We start from the raw sequence: 19,020 nt of genomic DNA on the forward strand, positions 1-19,020 counted from the left end.
TTTCTGCTAGCTCCTGTTTGTCTAATGGTTCTTTTTATATGTAAGGGGAGGGTCTGTTTTTCCTAATTTCCAAGCCCTTTTTAGTGGGTGTCCCAGACTAACCTCATCAACAGTACTAAATTGAGAGCTTCTACATAAGTTTTTTTTAAAAGGTTTTATACTGGATTTTTATATCAGTATCTGTGCATATTATTCTATAGTAGTGTCTATTACATGCAGTTATATGACAATTGGTTAATACTGTCTCTTTAAATCCTATTGTAAAGCCTAATGTAATCACCTCCAACCATATTTGCTTTGATAAATTACATTCAAATATTTGTGCAATTAAGCAATGCATTATAAAAAATCCTACATACAAAATAAATGTTTTAAAAACATTTTAAACTTTTATTTTTGTTAGCTAAATGTTTGTTTTACAGTCCAGTGAAGCACTCCTTGTAAAGCAGCTATAGTCGAGGATCTGAATCCTTCAGCATGCACTGTAGTGAAGAAAATAACAGTTTGCAGTTAAAATACAGAAAAAGATAAAGAACATTGGAGGGTGTTTTTTACTTGGGGGGGGGGGGGGGGACTTTTTAAGAGAAATTAAATTAGAATTTTTAGGCAACTGTGCCTGCAAATGGGTTGAGGGTTGAACAAATTGGTAATGTACTACTTTGGAGCAAAATTATTATTATCAGGTATTTGTAGAGCGCCAACAGATTCCGCAGCGCTAATGCATATTACCGCACCTGCGTACAGCAAATTGGTGGGTTCACCTCTATGTGTTTTTTTTTTTTCTAAGTTACAGCTTTATTAGTAATTCAAATATTACACTTAATTGCACATTGCTATCTGTACATCACATATAATTAATTTACTGTTCTGATGTTTCGATTTACTTTTCAGCTTCCGATGATACCAAAAAGAAGATGTACAGTTCTATTCTAGTGGTCGGCGGGGGTTTAATGTTCCATAAGGCGCAGCAATTTCTGCAGCATCGGATACTTAACAAGATGCCTCCTTCTTTTAGAAGAATAGTTGAAAATGTTGAAGTTATCACAAGGCCTAAGGTAATCTACACCTTCTTTATTACAGTATTGGGTATGATTGGGCAAATATCTGCATTTTAACATAAAAATGGGAAAACAAATGTTTTCCTTGACATTGATTCCTTTTTCATTTGAATGTTACTGTTGAACAAATGTTGCCATTCTAATTTGACTGTAGCATTGCAATATAACATTTCTGTATTGATACCAGTAAACACACATGGAAATACACAAGCTTTAACAACTGGAGGTTAATATTTGAATGTTACATTCACTAAAGGTAAAATTAATTTTGTTTCACCCAAAATAAAATAAATGAATTGGTAATTTTTTTTTAAAACAATTGTCATTTAAGAATGAACAAATGCAGGAAGTGTTAGTTATTAATAAATGTGCCAAAGCATTAAACCATCCAGTGCATTTTGATTACAGGATTTTTGCTGACATTTTTTATTTATATATGTTGTTGCGGGTAAAGTCAGATGTTGAGTAATCCTTGCATTACCCAGGTAAATGGAACATTACCCAAGCGGTTGTGAGTAAAGACTGATGTCAACACAGTCCAGGTGGTACAGCACAGAGATAAGTGGGTGGTGCAGGCTGTAGGGGTACCACACAAAAACCCCTAAACATGTAGCACAGTCCAAAGAAAGCAGCAGCACTCACCACGTTATGCAAAAAGTTCCATCTTTATTAGGATATTCAATGAAGAAAAGACAACGTTTCGGACCTCTAGTCCTTAGTCATGTCAATACATAAATGCAGGTAACACAGCTTGATATAGGGATGGGGGTTAAGAAACCACACCTACTAATTAACAATTTAACTGTGAATACACAAACATTCCTACAGTGTCACCTGGCCTGAAAGAGGATGCGCCCTCTAGTGACAAGCATACAATAATACATGTTAAAAATATCTATTACACATTGTTGCAAAAATAGCAACATTACAGAATATTAGATACAGAAACGAATCTCATACAATTTAAAGAAAAACAGATAGGTCATATTCTCTTTGTTCATTCCAATAGGAGCCATAGTTTCCAATTTGTTAATCCAAAATACCTCCTTCTGTTTTAAAAAAAGTTCTCTATTGCCTCCCCTTCTTGGTAAACTAATGTGGTCAATTATTTGAAACCTAAGTTGACATACCCAGTGGCCTGCCTGAATAAAGTGTTTTGCTACTGAATTAACAAATTTGAAACTATGGCTCCTATTGGAATGAACAAAGAATATGACCTATCTGTTTTTCTTTAAATTGTATAAGATTCGTTTCTGTATCTAATATTCTGTAATGTTGCTATTTTTGCAACAATGTGTAATAGATATTTTTAACATGTATTATTGTATGCTTGTCACTAGAGGGCGCATCCTCTTTCAGGCCAGGTGACACTGTAGGAATGTTTGTGTATTCACAGTTAAATTGTTAATTAGTAGGTGTGGTTTCTTAACCCCCATCCCTATATCAAGGTGTGTTACCTGCATTTATGTATTGACATGACTAAGGACTAGAGGTCCGAAACGTTGTCTTTTCTTCATTGAATATCCTAATAAAGATGGAACTTTTTGCATAAAGTGTTGAGTGCTGCTGCTTTCTTTGGACTGTAGTAAAGACTGATGTAACATGATAAATCTCCTGAGTGCATCTAGTCACTGTATCAAACATATATAGGATGCACTGTAATTCCCCCATCTTCACTATCTTTTTTGCCTCCGTCTGGGGGGTTCAAGGGGCGGTTAAGCCCCCCTTGTAGACCTCATTCCCCAAAGTTCACTTGGGGTAGATGCCAGAGGATCAACGGGACGCCTTCCTTGAACCCCCCAGTCAGAAGCAAAATAAATAGTGTAGATGGGGGAATTACATTACATCAGGCTTTACCCACAGCCTCTTGGATAATGCCGTTTTACCTAGGATTTTCCTAGGATTACCCGGGCTCCTTACTTTACCCGTAACATATATATATATTTTTAATATAAAAACATGATAATGAAATCCACTGACTTGCCATATAAATCCTAGAGAACAAGATTAATAATAGAAAAGCAAATGTGCTTACAATAATGATAGACAATATATAAAATTGGCAAATATTAAGATATTAAAAAATAATCTCATTGTCTTTATATATGAAGTATGCAGCCTTCAGAAGACCACACAACTTGTTTTTAGTAAGTGTTGGGAACGTTCTGCAAAAAAGAATGTGTATTGGTCTCTTTCCAAGGATTTCAAACTTACTCAATAGATTCCATTTCAGGATGCAGATAGAGCATACCATTTTACTTTTATTATCAAATTTGCATCATTCTCTTTGTATCCTTTGTTGAAGGAACAGCAATGCACTGCTGGGAACTAGCTGAATACATCAACTGAGCTAAGGACAAGAGGCATATATGTGCAGCCACCAATCGGCAGCAAGCACCCAGTAGTGCATTGCTGCTTCTGAGCCTACCTAGGTATGGTTTGGATACCAAGAGAACAAAGCAAATGTGATTATATACTATAATAAGAAAATTGTATGCCTTTCTTTATGAATTATGGGGGGGGGGGGGGAATTGTTTCATGTCTTTTACTACATCTCCTGATAACAATTATTATCATTTATTTTGAAAATGGCATTTTGTTGGCACTTGTCATGATACTTATTCCTGTTTTGTCCTAGGATATGGATCCTCGAGTAATTGTATGGAAAGGAGGCGCAATTCTATCGTGTCTTGACACCACCCAAGAATTATGGATTTACCAACGAGAATGGCAGAGATTTGGAGTCCGCATGTTGCGTGAGAGAGCTGCATTTGTATGGTAGCAAAACTGCATTGTCAGAACAGACTGAACCATCTCAATGAAAGAGGATCATTGGCTTTATAAAACCATTTCAAGGAACGCAAAACCGTATTATTTGCGTTTTAATATTGACACACAAAAAAAAGTCAGCCTGTGCAGCGCCAGTAAAAAAAACAAAATGAAAATTTTAGCTGTGAATGAAGTTAAAAAAGTAAGGAAAAAAAATACATATAATATTTGCACTCAGTTAATACATATAATAAATGTGCTTTCTTTTTTAAGACACGATGAGTCTACGGATCATCTCAATTACTAATGGGATATTCACCTCCTGGTCAACAGGAGGCGGCAAAGAGCAACACAGCAGAGCTGTTTTAAATAGCTCCTCCCTTCCCTCCCACCCCAGTCATTCTCTTTGCCTGCGTTAGTGATAGGAAGTGGCAAAGTGAGGTGTTAGGATTAGATTCTTCAATCAAGAGTTTATTATTTTAAAGTAGTGCAAGATTGTGCTGCTTTGTTCTAGGGTGTAGCCGTAGTCCATATCAGTCTCTACAGTAGAGCTATGGGAACTTGGACATAATTCTCACTGCGCCTCCCATATATTTGCTGCCCTGTATGCCTTAGTCTGAGATAAAGAATTACTCAGCATACCTTTTTTTCAACAGGTCAATATGAGGGAGCAGACCTCTTAAACCTGTGATCTGTCTAGCTGTCAGGCAGATGTTAAGGTAAGTGCTGCTTATTTATTTCTGGGGGGACCCAGGAAAGTCCTAGCACTTCATTTCCCAAAGACTGACATATTTATTAACTCTCCTAGTTCAGGAGAAATAATATGACGGCATAGGTGCAGGTACAGGGACTGGGGACAGACCTTTGCAATTAAGCAACATTTGCTCTGATGGTTATTTATTACTTAATTTATTTTTATCATTCTTTTAAAGGGATACTGAACCCATTTTCTCCAACATAGGTGTGTCCGGTCCACGGCGTCATCCTTACTTGTGGGATATTCTCTTCCCCAACAGGAAATGGCAAAGAGCCCAGCAAAGCTGGTCACATGATCCCTCCTAGGCTCCGCCTACCCCAGTCATTCTCTTTGCCGTTGTACAGGCAACATCTCCACGGAGATGGCTTAGAGTTTTTTAGTGTTTAACTGTAGTTTTTATTATTCAATCAAGAGTTTGTTATTTTGAAATAGTGCTGGTATGTACTATTTACTCAGAAACAGAAAAGAGATGAAGATTTCTGTTTGTATGAGGAAAATGATTTTAGCAACCGTCACTAAAATCCATGGCTGTTCCACACAGGACTGTTGAGAGCAATTAACTTCAGTTGGGGGAACAGTGAGCAGTCTCTTGCTGCTTGAGGTATGACACATTCTAACAAGACGATGTAATGCTGGAAGCTGTCATTTTCCCTATGGGATCCGGTAAGCCATGTTTATTACGATCGTAAATAAGGGCTTCACAAGGGCTTATTAAGACTGTAGACTTTTTCTGGGCTAAATCGATTCATTATTAACACATATTTAGCCTTGAGGAATCATTTTATTTGGGTATTTTGATATAATAATATCGGCAGGCACTGTTTTAGACACCTTATTCTTTAGGGGCTTTCCCAAAGCATAGGCAGAGCCTCATTTTCGCGCCGGTGTTGCGCACTTGTTTTTGAGAGGCATGGCATGCAGTCGCATGTGAGAGGAGCTCTGATACTTAGAAAAGACTTTCTGAAGGCGTCATTTGGTATCGTATTCCCCTTTGGGCTTGGTTGGGTCTCAGCAAAGCAGATACCAGGGACTGTAAAGGGGTTAAAGTTCAAAACGGCTCCGGTTCCGTTATTTTAAGGGTTAAAGCTTCCAAATTTGGTGTGCAATACTTTTAAGGCTTTAAGACACTGTGGTGAAAATTTGGTGAATTTTGAACAATTCCTTCATGTTTTTTCGCAATTGCAGTAATAAAGTGTGTTCAGTTTAAAATTTAAAGTGACAGCAACGGTTTTATTTTAAAACGTTTTTTGTACTTTGTTATCAAGTTTATGCCTGTTTAACATGTCTGAACTACCAGATAGACTGTGTTCTGAATGTGGGGAAGCCAGAATTCCTATTCATTTAAATAAATGTGATTTGTGTGACAATGACAATGATGCCCAAGATGATTCCTCAAGTGAGGGGAGTAAGCATGGTACTGCATCATTCCCTCCTTCGTCTACACGAGTCTTGCCCACTCAGGAGGCCCCTAGTACATCTAGCACGCCAATACTCCTTACTATGCAACAATTAACGGCTGTAATGGATAATTCTGTCAAAAACATTTTAGCCAAAATGAACACTTATCAGCGTAAGCGCGACTGCTCTGTTTTAGATACTGAAGAGCATGACGACGCTGATAATGTTTCTGAAGGGCCCCTAACCCAGTCTGATGGGGCCAGGGAGGTTTTGTCTGAGGGAGAAATTACTGATTCAGGGAACATTTCTCAACAAGCTGAACCTGATGTGATTACATTTAAATTTAAGTTGGAACATCTCCGCATTCTGCTTAAGGAGGTATTATCCACTCTGGATGATTGTGACAAGTTGGTCATCCCAGAGAAACTATGTAAAATGGACAAGTTCCTAGAGGTGCCGGGGCTCCCAGAAGCTTTTCCTATACCCAAGCGGGTGGCGGACATTGTTAATAAAGAATGGGAAAGGCCCGGTATTCCTTTCGTCCCTCCCCCCATATTTAAAAAATTGTTTCCTATGGTCGACCCCAGAAAGGACTTATGGCAGACAGTCCCCAAGGTCGAGGGAGCGGTTTCCACTTTAAACAAACGCACCACTATACCCATAGAGGATAGTTGTGCTTTCAAAGATCCTATGGATAAAAAATTAGAAGGTTTGCTTAAAAAGATGTTTGTTCAGCAGGGTTACCTTCTACAACCAATTTCATGCGTTGTCCCTGTCGCTACAGCCGCATGTTTCTGGTTCGATGAGCTGATAAAGGCGGTCGATAGTGATTCTCCTCCTTATGAGGAGATTATGGACAGAATCAATGCTCTCAAATTGGCTAATTCTTTTACCCTAGACGCCACTTTGCAATTGGCTAGGTTAGCGGCTAAGAATTCTGGGTTTGCTATTGTGGCGCGCAGAGCGCTTTGGTTGAAATCTTGGTCGGCTGATGCGTCTTCCAAGAACAAGCTACTTAACATTCCTTTCAAGGGGAAAACGCTGTTTGGCCCTGACTTGAAAGAGATTATCTCTGATATCACTGGGGGTAAGGGCCACGCCCTTCCTCAGGATCGGCCTTTCAAGGCAAAAAATAAACCTAATTTTCGTCCCTTTCGTAGAAACGGACCAGCCCAAAGTGCTACGTCCTCTAAGCAAGAGGGTAATACTTCTCAAGCCAAGCCAGCTTGGAGACCAATGCAAGGCTGGAACAAGGGAAAGCAGGCCAAGAAACCTGCCACTGCTACCAAGACAGCATGAAATGTTGGCCCCCGATCCGGGACCGGATCTGGTGGGGGGCAGACTCTCTCTCTTCGCTCAGGCTTGGGCAAGAGATGTTCTGGATCCTTGGGCGCTAGAAATAGTCTCCCAAGGTTATCTTCTGGAATTCAAGGGGCTTCCCCCAAGGGGGAGGTTCCACAGGTCTCAGTTGTCTTCAGACCACATAAAAAGACAGGCATTCTTACATTGTGTAGAAGACCTGTTAAAAATGGGAGTGATTCATCCTGTTCCATTAAGAGAACAAGGGATGGGGTTCTACTCCAATCTGTTCATAGTTCCCAAAAAAGAGGGAACGTTCAGACCAATCTTAGATCTCAAGATCTTAAACAAGTTTCTCAAGGTTCCATCGTTCAAGATGGAAACCATTCGAACTATTCTTCCTTCCATCCAGGAAGGTCAATTCATGACCACGGTGGATTTAAAGGATGCGTATCTACATATTCCTATCCACAAGGAACATCATCGGTTCCTAAGGTTCGCATTCCTGGACAAGCATTACCAGTTTGTGGCGCTTCCTTTCGGATTAGCCACTGCTCCAAGGATTTTCACAAAGGTACTAGGGTCCCTTCTAGCTGTGCTAAGACCAAGGGGCATTGCTGTAGTACCTTACTTGGACGACATTCTGATTCAAGCGTCGTCCCTTCCTCAAGCAAAGGCTCACACGGACATAGTCCTGGCCTTTCTCAGATCTCACGGATGGAAAGTGAACGTGGAAAAGAGTTCTCTATCTCCGTCAACAAGGGTTCCCTTCTTGGGAACAATAATAGACTCCTTAGAAATGAGGATATTTCTGACAGAGGCCAGAAAAACAAAGCTTCTAGACTCTTGTCGGATACTTCATTCCGTTCCTCTTCCTTCCATAGCTCAGTGCATGGAAGTGATCGGGTTGATGGTAGCGGCAATGGACATAGTTCCTTTTGCGCGCATTCATCTAAGACCATTACAACTGTGCATGCTCAGTCAGTGGAATGGGGATTATACAGACTTGTCTCCGAAGATACAAGTAAATCAGAGGACCAGAGACTCACTCCGTTGGTGGCTGTCCCTGGACAACCTGTCACAAGGGATGACATTCCGCAGACCAGAGTGGGTCATTGTCACGACCGACGCCAGTCTGATGGGCTGGGGCGCGGTCTGGGGATCCCTGAAAGCTCAGGGTCTTTGGTCTCGGGAAGAATCTCTTCTACCGATAAATATTCTGGAACTGAGAGCGATATTCAATGCTCTCAAGGCTTGGCCTCAGCTAGCGAGGGCCAAGTTCATACGGTTTCAATCAGACAACATGACAACTGTTGCGTACATCAACCATCAGGGGGGAACAAGGAGTTCCCTAGCGATGGAAGAAGTGACCAAAATCATTCTATGGGCGGAGTCTCACTCCTGCCACCTGTCCGCTATCCACATCCCAGGAGTGGAAAATTGGGAAGCGGATTTTCTGAGTCGTCAGACATTGCATCCGGGGGAGTGGGAACTCCATCCGGAAATCTTTGCCCAAGTCACTCAGCTGTGGGGCATTCCAGACATGGATCTGATGGCCTCTCGTCAGAACTTCAAAGTTCCTTGCTACGGGTCCAGATCCAGGGATCCCAAGGCGGCTCTAGTGGATGCACTAGTAGCACCTTGGACCTTCAAACTAGCTTATGTGTTCCCGCCGTTTCCTCTCATCCCCAGGCTGGTAGCCAGGATCAATCAGGAGAGGGCGTCGGTGATCTTGATAGCTCCTGCGTGGCCACGCAGGACTTGGTATGCAGATCTGGTGAATATGTCATCGGCTCCACCTTGGAAGCTACCTTTGAGACGAGACCTTCTTGTTCAGGGTCCGTTCGAACATCCGAACCTGGTTTCACTCCAGCTGACTGCTTGGAGATTGAACGCTTGATCTTATCGAAGCGAGGGTTCTCAGATTCTGTTATCGATACTCTTGTTCAGGCCAGAAAGCCTGTAACTAGAAAGATTTACCACAAAATTTGGAAAAAATATATCTGTTGGTGTGAATCTAAAGGATTCCCTTGGGACAAGGTTAAGATTCCTAAGATTCTATCCTTCCTTCAAGAAGGATTGGAAAAAGGATTATCTGCAAGTTCCCTGAAGGGACAGATTTCTGCCTTGTCTGTGTTACTTCACAAAAAGCTGGCAGCTGTGCCAGATGTTCAAGCCTTTGTTCAGGCTCTGGTTAGAATTAAGCCTGTTTACAAACCTTTGACTCCTCCTTGGAGTCTCAATTTAGTTCTTTCAGTTCTTCAGGGGGTTCCGTTTGAACCCTTACATTCCGTTGATATTAAGTTATTATCTTGGAAAGTTTTGTTTTTAGTTGCAATTTCTTCTGCTAGAAGAGTTTCAGAATTATCTGCTCTGCAGTGTTCTCCTCCTTATCTGGTGTTCCATGCAGATAAGGTGGTTTTACGTACTAAACCTGGGTTTCTTCCAAAAGTTGTTTCTAACAAAAACATTAACCAGGAGATTATCGTACCTTCTCTGTGTCCGAAACCAGTTTCAAAGAAGGAACGTTTGTTGCACAATTTGGATGTTGTTCGCGCTCTAAAATTCTATTTAGATGCTACAAAGGATTTTAGACAAACATCTTCCTTGTTTGTTGTTTATTCCGGTAAAAGGAGAGGTCAAAAAGCAACTTCTACCTCTCTCTCTTTTTGGATTAAAAGCATCATCAGATTGGCTTACGAGACTGCCGGACGGCAGCCTCCCGAAAGAATCACAGCTCATTCCACTAGGGCTGTGGCTTCCACATGGGCCTTCAAGAACGAGGCTTCTGTTGATCAGATATGTAGGGCAGCGACTTGGTCTTCACTGCACACTTTTACCAAATTTTACAAGTTTGATACTTTTGCTTCTTCTGAGGCTATTTTTGGGAGAAAGGTTTTGCAAACCGTGGTGCCTTCCATTTAGGTGACCTGATTTGCTCCCTCCCTTCATCCGTGTCCTAAAGCTTTGGTATTGGTTCCCACAAGTAAGGATGACGCCGTGGACCGGACACACCTATGTTGGAGAAAACAGAATTTATGTTTACCTGATAAATTACTTTCTCCAACGGTGTGTCCGGTCCACGGCCCGCCCTGGTTTTTTTAATCAGGTCTGATAATTTATTTTCTTTAACTACAGTCACCACGGTACCATATGGTTTCTCCTATGCAAATATTCCTCCTTAACGTCGGTCGAATGACTGGGGTAGGCGGAGCCTAGGAGGGATCATGTGACCAGCTTTGCTGGGCTCTTTGCCATTTCCTGTTGGGGAAGAGAATATCCCACAAGTAAGGATGACGCCGTGGACCGGACACACCGTTGGAGAAAGTAATTTATCAGGTAAACATAAATTCTGTTTTTTTTCTTTTGTGATTCAGATAGAACATGACATTTTAAGCAACTTTCTAATTTACTCCTATTATCACATTTTCTTTATTCTCTTGGTATCTTTATTTGAAATGCAAGAATGTAAGTTTAGATGGTGGCCCATTTTTGGTGAACAACCTGGGTTGTTTTTGCTGATTGGTGGATAAATTCATCCACCAATAAAAAAAGTGCTGTCCAGAGTCTAAAAAAAAAAAGCTTAGATGCCTTCTTTTTCATATCAAGATAGCAAGAGAACAAAAAAAATTTGATAATAGGAGTAAATTAGAAAGTTGCTTAAAATTGCATGCTCTATCTGAATCACGAAAGAAAAAAATTGGGTTCAGTGTCCCTTTAACAGTTAAGGACGTTAGAGTGTCAGTTGGTTTTCTTTATGCCCACGATGGGCGGAGCTTCTGATTTGCACCATTTTTATTGCGCAGCAGTCGGGTACATATTCTGTTGACATCGAGAGAGTGAGGCGTTCTTAGGAGCGGTGTAGAAGTGCATGGTCAGCATAAGGGCATGCGTTTCTAGCACCGGTTTGGGATTTAAGCTTCCTTCATCTCTGCAGCGCATCGAATACAGAAAATAGATTGCGCTGTTTGGATATTTGGCTTCCGGTTTTTACTGGTCAGGTAGGAGCACCTCAGCACAGCTTATGAGGTGCAGGGGTGTTTTTATTCTTATAAGTAGCATTTTTTGTAGCAAAAAATTAATCTTTTAATACTTTATCATTTTTATTAAACAAAGTAAAGCAGTTGTCTCTTTGAATTTAAAGAGACAGTACCGTTTTTTATAAAACATTAATTTTATTGTTTATAAGGAACAATTGTGTTTAATTATGGACCAAGGAGCCTTGCAAGATGTTTCTTGCTTTTTGGGTTCGGAAGCTAATGTGGAACCACCAATCCCTTTCTGTCCCACATGTATTTAGAGGACCTTAAATTTTAGGGATCATATTTTTTCTGCACCAGGCTCAATTGATGAGGGTCAAGTTATGCCGCAGCTTTCTCTCCAAACGTCCCAAAATGTACCACCCGCACAAGCAGTGCCCTGCACCTCTGCTCTAGCGCCCACTGGAGTTACTTTAAAAGACATAGCTTCTCTTATGTCTTCTACAATTTCTGATGCATTGTCTGCCTTCCCAATGTTGCAGGGCAAGCGTAAGAGAAAGGCCAGACATTCAGTTAGTTCAGACGCCATTGTGGCTATTTCGGAGGTACCCTCCCAAGAACAGGAGGGAGGATCCTACGGCAGTATCTGAGGGGGAAATTTCAGACTCGGAATGTACTTTGCCTCTGACGGATTCAGAGGTTGTCACTTTTAGATTTAAACTAGAACACCTCCGTCTATTGCTTAGAGAGGTTTTAGTTACTTTGGATGATTGTGATTCCACAGTCATGGTTATCCCAGAGAAGTCTAGTAAGCTGGACAGATATTTTGAAGTTCTTTCTTACTCAGATGTTTTTCCAGTTCCAAAGAGAGATTCAGAGATTATTTCAAAGGAATGGGAGAGACCATGCATTCCTTTTTCTCCTTTGCCTATTTTCAAGAAGATGTTTCCCGTAGCGGACTCCTTTAAGGAGACTTGGCAAACAGTTCCTAAGGTAGAAGGGGCCGTTTCCACCTTAGCTAAGAGAACTACTATTCCCATAGAGGATAGTTGTGCTTTTAAGGACCCTATGGACAAGAAATTAGAAGGTCTTCTTAAGAAGATTTATGTTCACCAGGGTCTGCCGTGGCAGCCAGCTACGTGCATTGCTACCATCACTAGCGCTGCAGCCTATTGGTTTGATGCTCTGTCTGAGTCTCTCAGGACTGAAACATCCTTGGAAGAGATTCAGGACAGGATAAAGGCTCTGAAACTTGCCAATGCCTTTATTACGGATGCTTCCCTTCAAATTATTAAACTTGGAGCGAAGATATCAGGTTTTTCTATTTTAGCCCGCAGAGCTTTACGTTTGAAACCTTGGTCTGCGGATGTATCCTCAAAGTCTAAGCTTTTGGCTATTCCTTACGAGGGGAAAACCTTGTTTGGACCCGGCCTAGCGGAAATTATTTCTGATATCACAGGAGGTAAAGACCATCTTCTCCCTCAGGATAAGAGAAACAAGCAAAAAAGGACATCTGAAAAATTTTCGTTCCTTTTGAAAATTTCAAGGGAAATTTCTCCTCTTCCTCCACCAAGCAGGAACAGCCCAAACCTGCATGGAGACCAACTCGATCTTGGAATAAAGGTAAACAATCCAAAAAGCCTGACATTGAGCCAAAGACAGAATGAAGGTCATGCCCCCGATCCAGGACCGGATCTTGTAGGGGGCAGACATTCTCTTTTCTCTCAGGCTTGGGTACGAGATGTTCAGGATCCCTGGGCAGTAGAGATTGTGTCCCAGGGATACAAACTAGAGTTCAAAAGTCTTCCTCCCAGAGGCAGGTTTCTACTTTCAAGATTCTCTGCAGACCAGACAAAAGACCTTTTCAGATCTGGGAGTGATTGTCCCAGTTCCGATTCAGGAACAGGGTCAGGGGTTTTATTCCAATCTCTTTGTGGTTCCCAAAAAAGAAGGAACCTTCAGGCCAATTTTAGATCTCAAGATCATTCTTCCTTTAATCAGTGGATTTGAAGGACGCTTACCTGCATGTTCCCATTCACAAGGATCATCACAGGTTTCTAAGATTCGCATTTCTGGACAAACACTTCCAGTTCTTGGCTCTTCCTTTCAGTCTTGCTACAGCTCCCAGAATTTTCACAAAGGTTCTGGGATCCCTTCTGGCAGTTCTTCGTTTAAGAGGAATAGCGGTGGCGCCTTATCTGGACGACATCTTAGTCCAGGCGCCGTCCTTGCATCAAGCAAAGTCCCACACAGAGATGGTGCTTTCCTTCCTGCAGTCTCACGGGTGGAAGGTAAATTTGGAAAAGAGTTCTCTAGTTCCAGACACAAGAGTAACTTTCTTGGGAACCATAATAGATTCTGTTTCAATGAAGATTTTTCTGACAGAAGTCAGGAAATCAAAGATTATCGATACCTGTCTAGTACTTCAAATACACCCCTCGGCCATCAGTGGCTCAGTGTATGGAAGTGATCGAGTTGATGGTGGCGGCAATGGACATCATCCCGTTTGCTCGGTTTATTCTCAGACCTTTGCAATTAAGCATGCTCAGGCAATGGAACGGAGATTACACTGACTTGTCTCCTCAAATACTACTGGAGCAGGAGACAAGGGGTTCTCTTCAATGGTGGTTGTCTCTGGATCATCTTTCTCAGGAAACCTGCTTCTGCAGCCCATCCTGGGTGATCATGACAACAGATGCCAGCCTTCAAGGATGGGGAGCAGTATGGGGCTCCCTAAAGGCTCAGAGAGTTTGGACTCAGTCCGAGTCTGTCCTTCCTATAAACATTCTAGGGCTGAGAGAGATCTTCAATGCTCTTCTGGCCTGGCCACAGTTAGCCTCGTTTCAGTTTATCGGATTCCAGTCGGACAATATAAACTCAGTAGCTTACATTAATCGGGGAGGAACGAGAAGTTCCTTAGCGATGACAGAGGTAACCAAAATAATTCAGTGGGCGGAGGCCCATTCTTGCTGCCTGTCGGCAATCCACTTCCCAGGGATGGAGAACAGGGAGGCGGATTTCCTGAGCAGGCAGACTTTTCATCCGGGGGAGTGGGAACTTCATCCGGAAGTGTTCTCCAGTCTGATTCTCAAGTGGGGTCAGCCAGAATTAGATCTCATGGCTTCTCGTTAGAATGCCAAGCTTCCAAGATACGGTTCGAGGTCCAGGGACCCTCGGGTGGAAATGATAGATGCTCTGGCAGTCCCTTGGACCTTCAGTCTAGCATACCTATTTCCTCCGTTTGCGCTTCTTCCTCGAGTCATTGCTCGAATCAAGCGGGAGAGGGTTTCGGTGATCCTAATTGCCCCAGCTTGGCCTCATAGGATTTGGTATGCAGATCTGGTGGAAATGTCATCTCTGCCACCTTGGAGACTTCCGTTGAGGAAGGACCTTCTAATACAGGGTCCCTTCCTTCACCCAAATCTAGTTTCTCTGAAGCTGACTGCTTGGAGATTGAACGCTTAATTTTATCCAAGCGGGATTTTTCTGAATCCGTCATTGAGACCATGATACAGGCTCGTAAACCTGTAACGAGAAAGATTTGGCGTAAATATCTCTCTTGGTGTGAATCCAAGGGCTACTCATGGAGTAGAGTTAGGATTCCTAGAATCTTGTCTTTTCTTCAGAGAAATGTTTGTCAGCAAGCTCTTTAAAGGGTCAAATATCTGCCTTGTCTATTTTGTTACACAAACGTCTGGCAGATGTTCCAGATGTACAATCCTTTTGTCAGGCCTTGGTCAGAATCAGGCCTGTGTTCAAACCTGTTACTCCTCCTTGGAGTCTAAATTTAGTTCTCAAGGTTCTTCAGGGGGCTCCGTTTGAGCCTATGCATTCCTTAGATATTAAGTTATCTTGGAAAGTTTTGTTTCTTGTTGCTATTTCTTCTGCTCGAAGAGTATCCAAACTCTCGGCATTATAGTATGCGTCTCCTTATCTTGTTTTCCATTCAGATAAGGTTTTACGTACAAAATTAGGATTTCTTCTTATGGTTGTTTCTGATCGGAACGTTAATCAGGAGATTGTTGTTCCTTCTCTGTGTCCTAATCCTTCTTCTTAGAAGGAGCGACTTCTGCACAATTTGGACGTGGTCCGTGCTTTAAAGTTTTACCTGCAGGCGACTAAGAACTTTCGTCAGTCTTCTTCTTTGTTTGTGATTTTCTCCGGAAATCGTAAGGGACAGAAGGCTACGGCTGCTTCTCTTTCTTGTTGGTTAAAGAGTATCATACGATTTGCATATGAGACTGCTGGACATCAGCCTTCTGAAAAAGTTACTGCTCATTCCACGAGGGCTGTTGCTTCTTCATGGGCATTCAAAAACGAAGCTTCTGTGGAACAGATTGCAAGGCTGCAACTTGGTCCTCTCTTCACACTTTTTCAAAATTCTACAAATTTGACACTTTTGCCTTGGCTAAGTCCGCTTTTAGGAGAAAAGTTCTTCAAGCAATGGTGCCTTCCGTTTAGGTGCCCTGTCTTGTCCCTCCTGTATCATCTGGATCCCATTAGTAATTGAGATGATCCGTGGACTCATCGTGTCTTAAAAAAGAAAATGTATGCTTACCTGATAAATGTATTTCTTTTTTGACACAAGTCCACGGCCCGCCCTGTTATTTTAGACAGGTTGTGGGTTATTGTAAACTTCAGACACCTCTGCACCTTGGCTTTTCCTTTCTCTTCCTAACTTCGGTCGAATGACTGGAGTGGGATGGAAGGGAGGAGCTATTTAACAGCTCTGCTGTGGTGCTCTTTGCCGCCGCCTGTTGACCAGGAGGTGAATATCCCATTAGTAATTGAGATGATCCGTGGACTCATCGTGTCAAAAAAGAAATACATTTTTCAGGTAAGCATAAATTTTCTTTTTATGTAAAACAATACGAAAAGGCCAGGGTGTCTCATTAAAATCATATATGAAAAAATATGTTCAGTTCTCTTATGGATATTCCTATGTGCAACCACATTACATATATATATATATATATATATATATATATATATATATATATATATATATATATATATATATATCAATGTTCATAAGAGAGCACTCACCTCAATCTTCAACTGCCAGGGTGCCAACGGTTAAATATAGAGAACATAGGGAGGCACTCTCTCGTCTTTTAGCAAGTGAGTTTTAATATATCAAGTGTGACGTTTTGGGGGACAGACCTGAGCAAGGGGAGTGTGTCCCCGAAAGGTCACACTTGATAAATTAATAGTCAGTCTCTCTCTCTCTCTCTCACACACTTACAATCTTTCTCTCTTTCTTTTTCTCTTTCTCTCTCTTTTTCTTTCTTTCTTTTTCTCTCTTTCTTTTTCTCTTTCTTTTTCTCTCTTTCTTTTTCTCTCTTTCTTTTTCTCTCTTTCTTTTTCTCTCTTTCTTTTTCTCTCTTTCTTTTTCTCTCTTTCTTTCATTACTAAATAGGTTATATTTACACCTTAGCCCATTTTGATTCCTATACAGGTAAAATGTATTTTCTGTTATATGTATAGTTTTTTTCTTATGTTTTGGGGACTTCATTCAAGATTGTCAGTTACAACTTTTGTATAGTTTCTAATTTAAGAAATAAAAAGTGTCACATGCTCCTGTAGTTCAAAATAGTGAAACAAATGTAATGTACAAATGTTTTGTTGTTACGTTTTATACATATCTTGGAATAAATATTTATTTTTTAAAAAGTAATTTCAATTCATTACTTCCTGTGTCATTTTGAGGCGCATTCAGGGCTTCTAAGCCTATCATGCCAGACCTTACAAGATTATCATTGTTTCCCGCTTGCTGTTTGTGGATGTTATAGTAAAGTAGCATTTGATCATTTAAAGGGACGGTCTACACCAGAATTGCTATTGCTTAATGGGACACTGAACCCACATTTTTCCTTTCATGATTCAGATAGAGCAGTAATTTTAAGCAACTTTCTAATTTACTCCTATTATCAATTTTTCTTAATTTTCTTGCTATCTTTTTTTTTTTTTTTTTTTTAGTTTCAAATAATTTTTATTTAGAAAAACATCAAATATACAATATGCTTTTTTTCGGGTTGGGAGGGAGACAATCCCTCTCCTCCCTTCCTTCATTACAATTCTTTCAAGTTGTCATCCAAAATAGTTTTTCATTCCTTGTGTTACCAAATCCAACTATGCATTTAACTGTTCACTATAACATTGTTAACAAGTGTCCATCCATGTTGCCTGTTTTTTACAATGTCCATAAGGCAATTCTAAGTTGTTCGTTCTCCGTCAACTGATATCTTGTCAAGTTTTATATCATACATCCTTGCCAACAACTAACTGACTATAACCATTAGTTCAAGGCTATGCATAGGTGGTATAGTTTGTTATTAACTGTTGGAGAGTTCCAGCTTTGCCCATATAGATCTATTGTATCTTACCCCTCAGTATCTTGTTTCCTTGATATGTCTTGTGTTCTAACTTCTATAATACTGTGGTGTGTGTTCAGCAAACCCTTGGTCTGTAAGATTCTTGACACTCCTTCCACTGCATCAGCATTATCTCGTGAGTTTCTAATGAGTTGTGTTGTATGTGGTGAAACCTTTCCAGGTGTAGTAGTGTGTCTACCTGTTTTTTCCATTCCTCAACTGATGGTGCTACCTTATTTTTCCAATGTTTGGGGATCAGCATTTTCGCCCCATTTAACATGACTAGCCTAAGTGCTTTTGCAGCCTTACTGTCAAGGCTGGGTAACGAAAGAAATAGGAGGGTCTTGGGATTGTTCTGCAAAGATTTCCCTGTTGCTATCCTCACGTATTCTAATATTTCCACCCAGTATCTATCCAAGCTGGGGCACTCCCACCATATGTGAGTTAGTGTGCCTTCTTGTCCACATTCTCTCCAGCACTTCCCTGTGGTTGTTTTATATATTTGCTTTAACCTGTTAGGGGTCAAGTACCATCTTGATAAGAATTTGTAGTTTGACTCTTGTACCCTGGCTGAGATTGATGATTGTTTAGTGGTCTGAAATGCTATTAGCCATTCCTGTAGTTCAATGTCCGTGTTTAGTTCCTTCTCCCATGCTCTAGTGTATGAGGGTAAGCTTTGTGTGTCCTCTGGTATCAATAGTTTGTATAAGATAGATGTGGCATGTTCTGTGGGGGTTTCACCTAAGCAGAGAGTTTCAAATGCAGTGGGCTGTCTGAGTAAGTTATGTTTATCTATGTGTCGCAAGATAGTGGTTCATCTGTGAGTGCTCTAGCCAACTCATTTTGTTGCCTATCTCAGTCTCCCTATTGTTCTCAAGTGGTTTCATTTTACCGTTGTCAGTCAATGTCTTGAATACGCGTGTGCTTACCAAAGTGTTTTGATCTATTTCCAAACTTCTATAATTCCAAGGTAATGCCGGGTTTTGGCAAATTGGTGTCAGGGGTGAAAAGTGTGAGGAGATTTTTTCTGAGGTATTTATAAGTTTATCCCATGCAGTGAAAAAGTCTACATATAATGGATACTGTTCTACCATCTGTGCTCTGTCCTTTTTTGCTAGCCATGCCAAGCCTCCTACATTCCCTGTGCCCAGTATGGCGCGGTCTAGTTGTACCCATATTTTAGTATGGTCATTATAGCACCAGTCAAGTAAAGTGCGTAACATAATCGCCTGTTTATATACTTCTATGTTAGGTAGTCCTACCCCTCCTCTGTCTTTTGGTAGATAGAGCGTTTTATTTGGATTCTTGGTCTAATGTCCCCCCAGATATATAGTTCTATTATACTTTGAAGCTTTTTTGTGTATTTTGGAGGTAGAGGTATGGGT

At 41.0% G+C, this 19,020-nt stretch overlaps 1 protein-coding gene across 1 annotated transcript in view; it reads left to right on the plus strand.

Annotated features, from left to right (window-relative positions):
* ACTR8 (actin related protein 8) overlaps positions 1 to 4,830 on the plus strand; it is a 54,527-nt gene extending 49,697 nt beyond the window's left edge. The window contains exons 12-13 of the mRNA XM_053720743.1: positions 892 to 1,055; positions 3,697 to 4,830. Of these exons, the coding sequence (XP_053576718.1) occupies positions 892 to 1,055; positions 3,697 to 3,840 (308 nt within the window). The 3' untranslated portion in view covers positions 3,841 to 4,830. The remainder of the gene's footprint in view (positions 1 to 891; positions 1,056 to 3,696) is intronic.
* Positions 4,831 to 19,020: the final 14,190 nt, after the last annotated feature.

This window comes from Bombina bombina, chromosome 7 (genome assembly GCF_027579735.1).
Source record: "Bombina bombina isolate aBomBom1 chromosome 7, aBomBom1.pri, whole genome shotgun sequence".
NCBI lineage: Eukaryota > Metazoa > Chordata > Amphibia > Anura > Bombinatoridae > Bombina > Bombina bombina.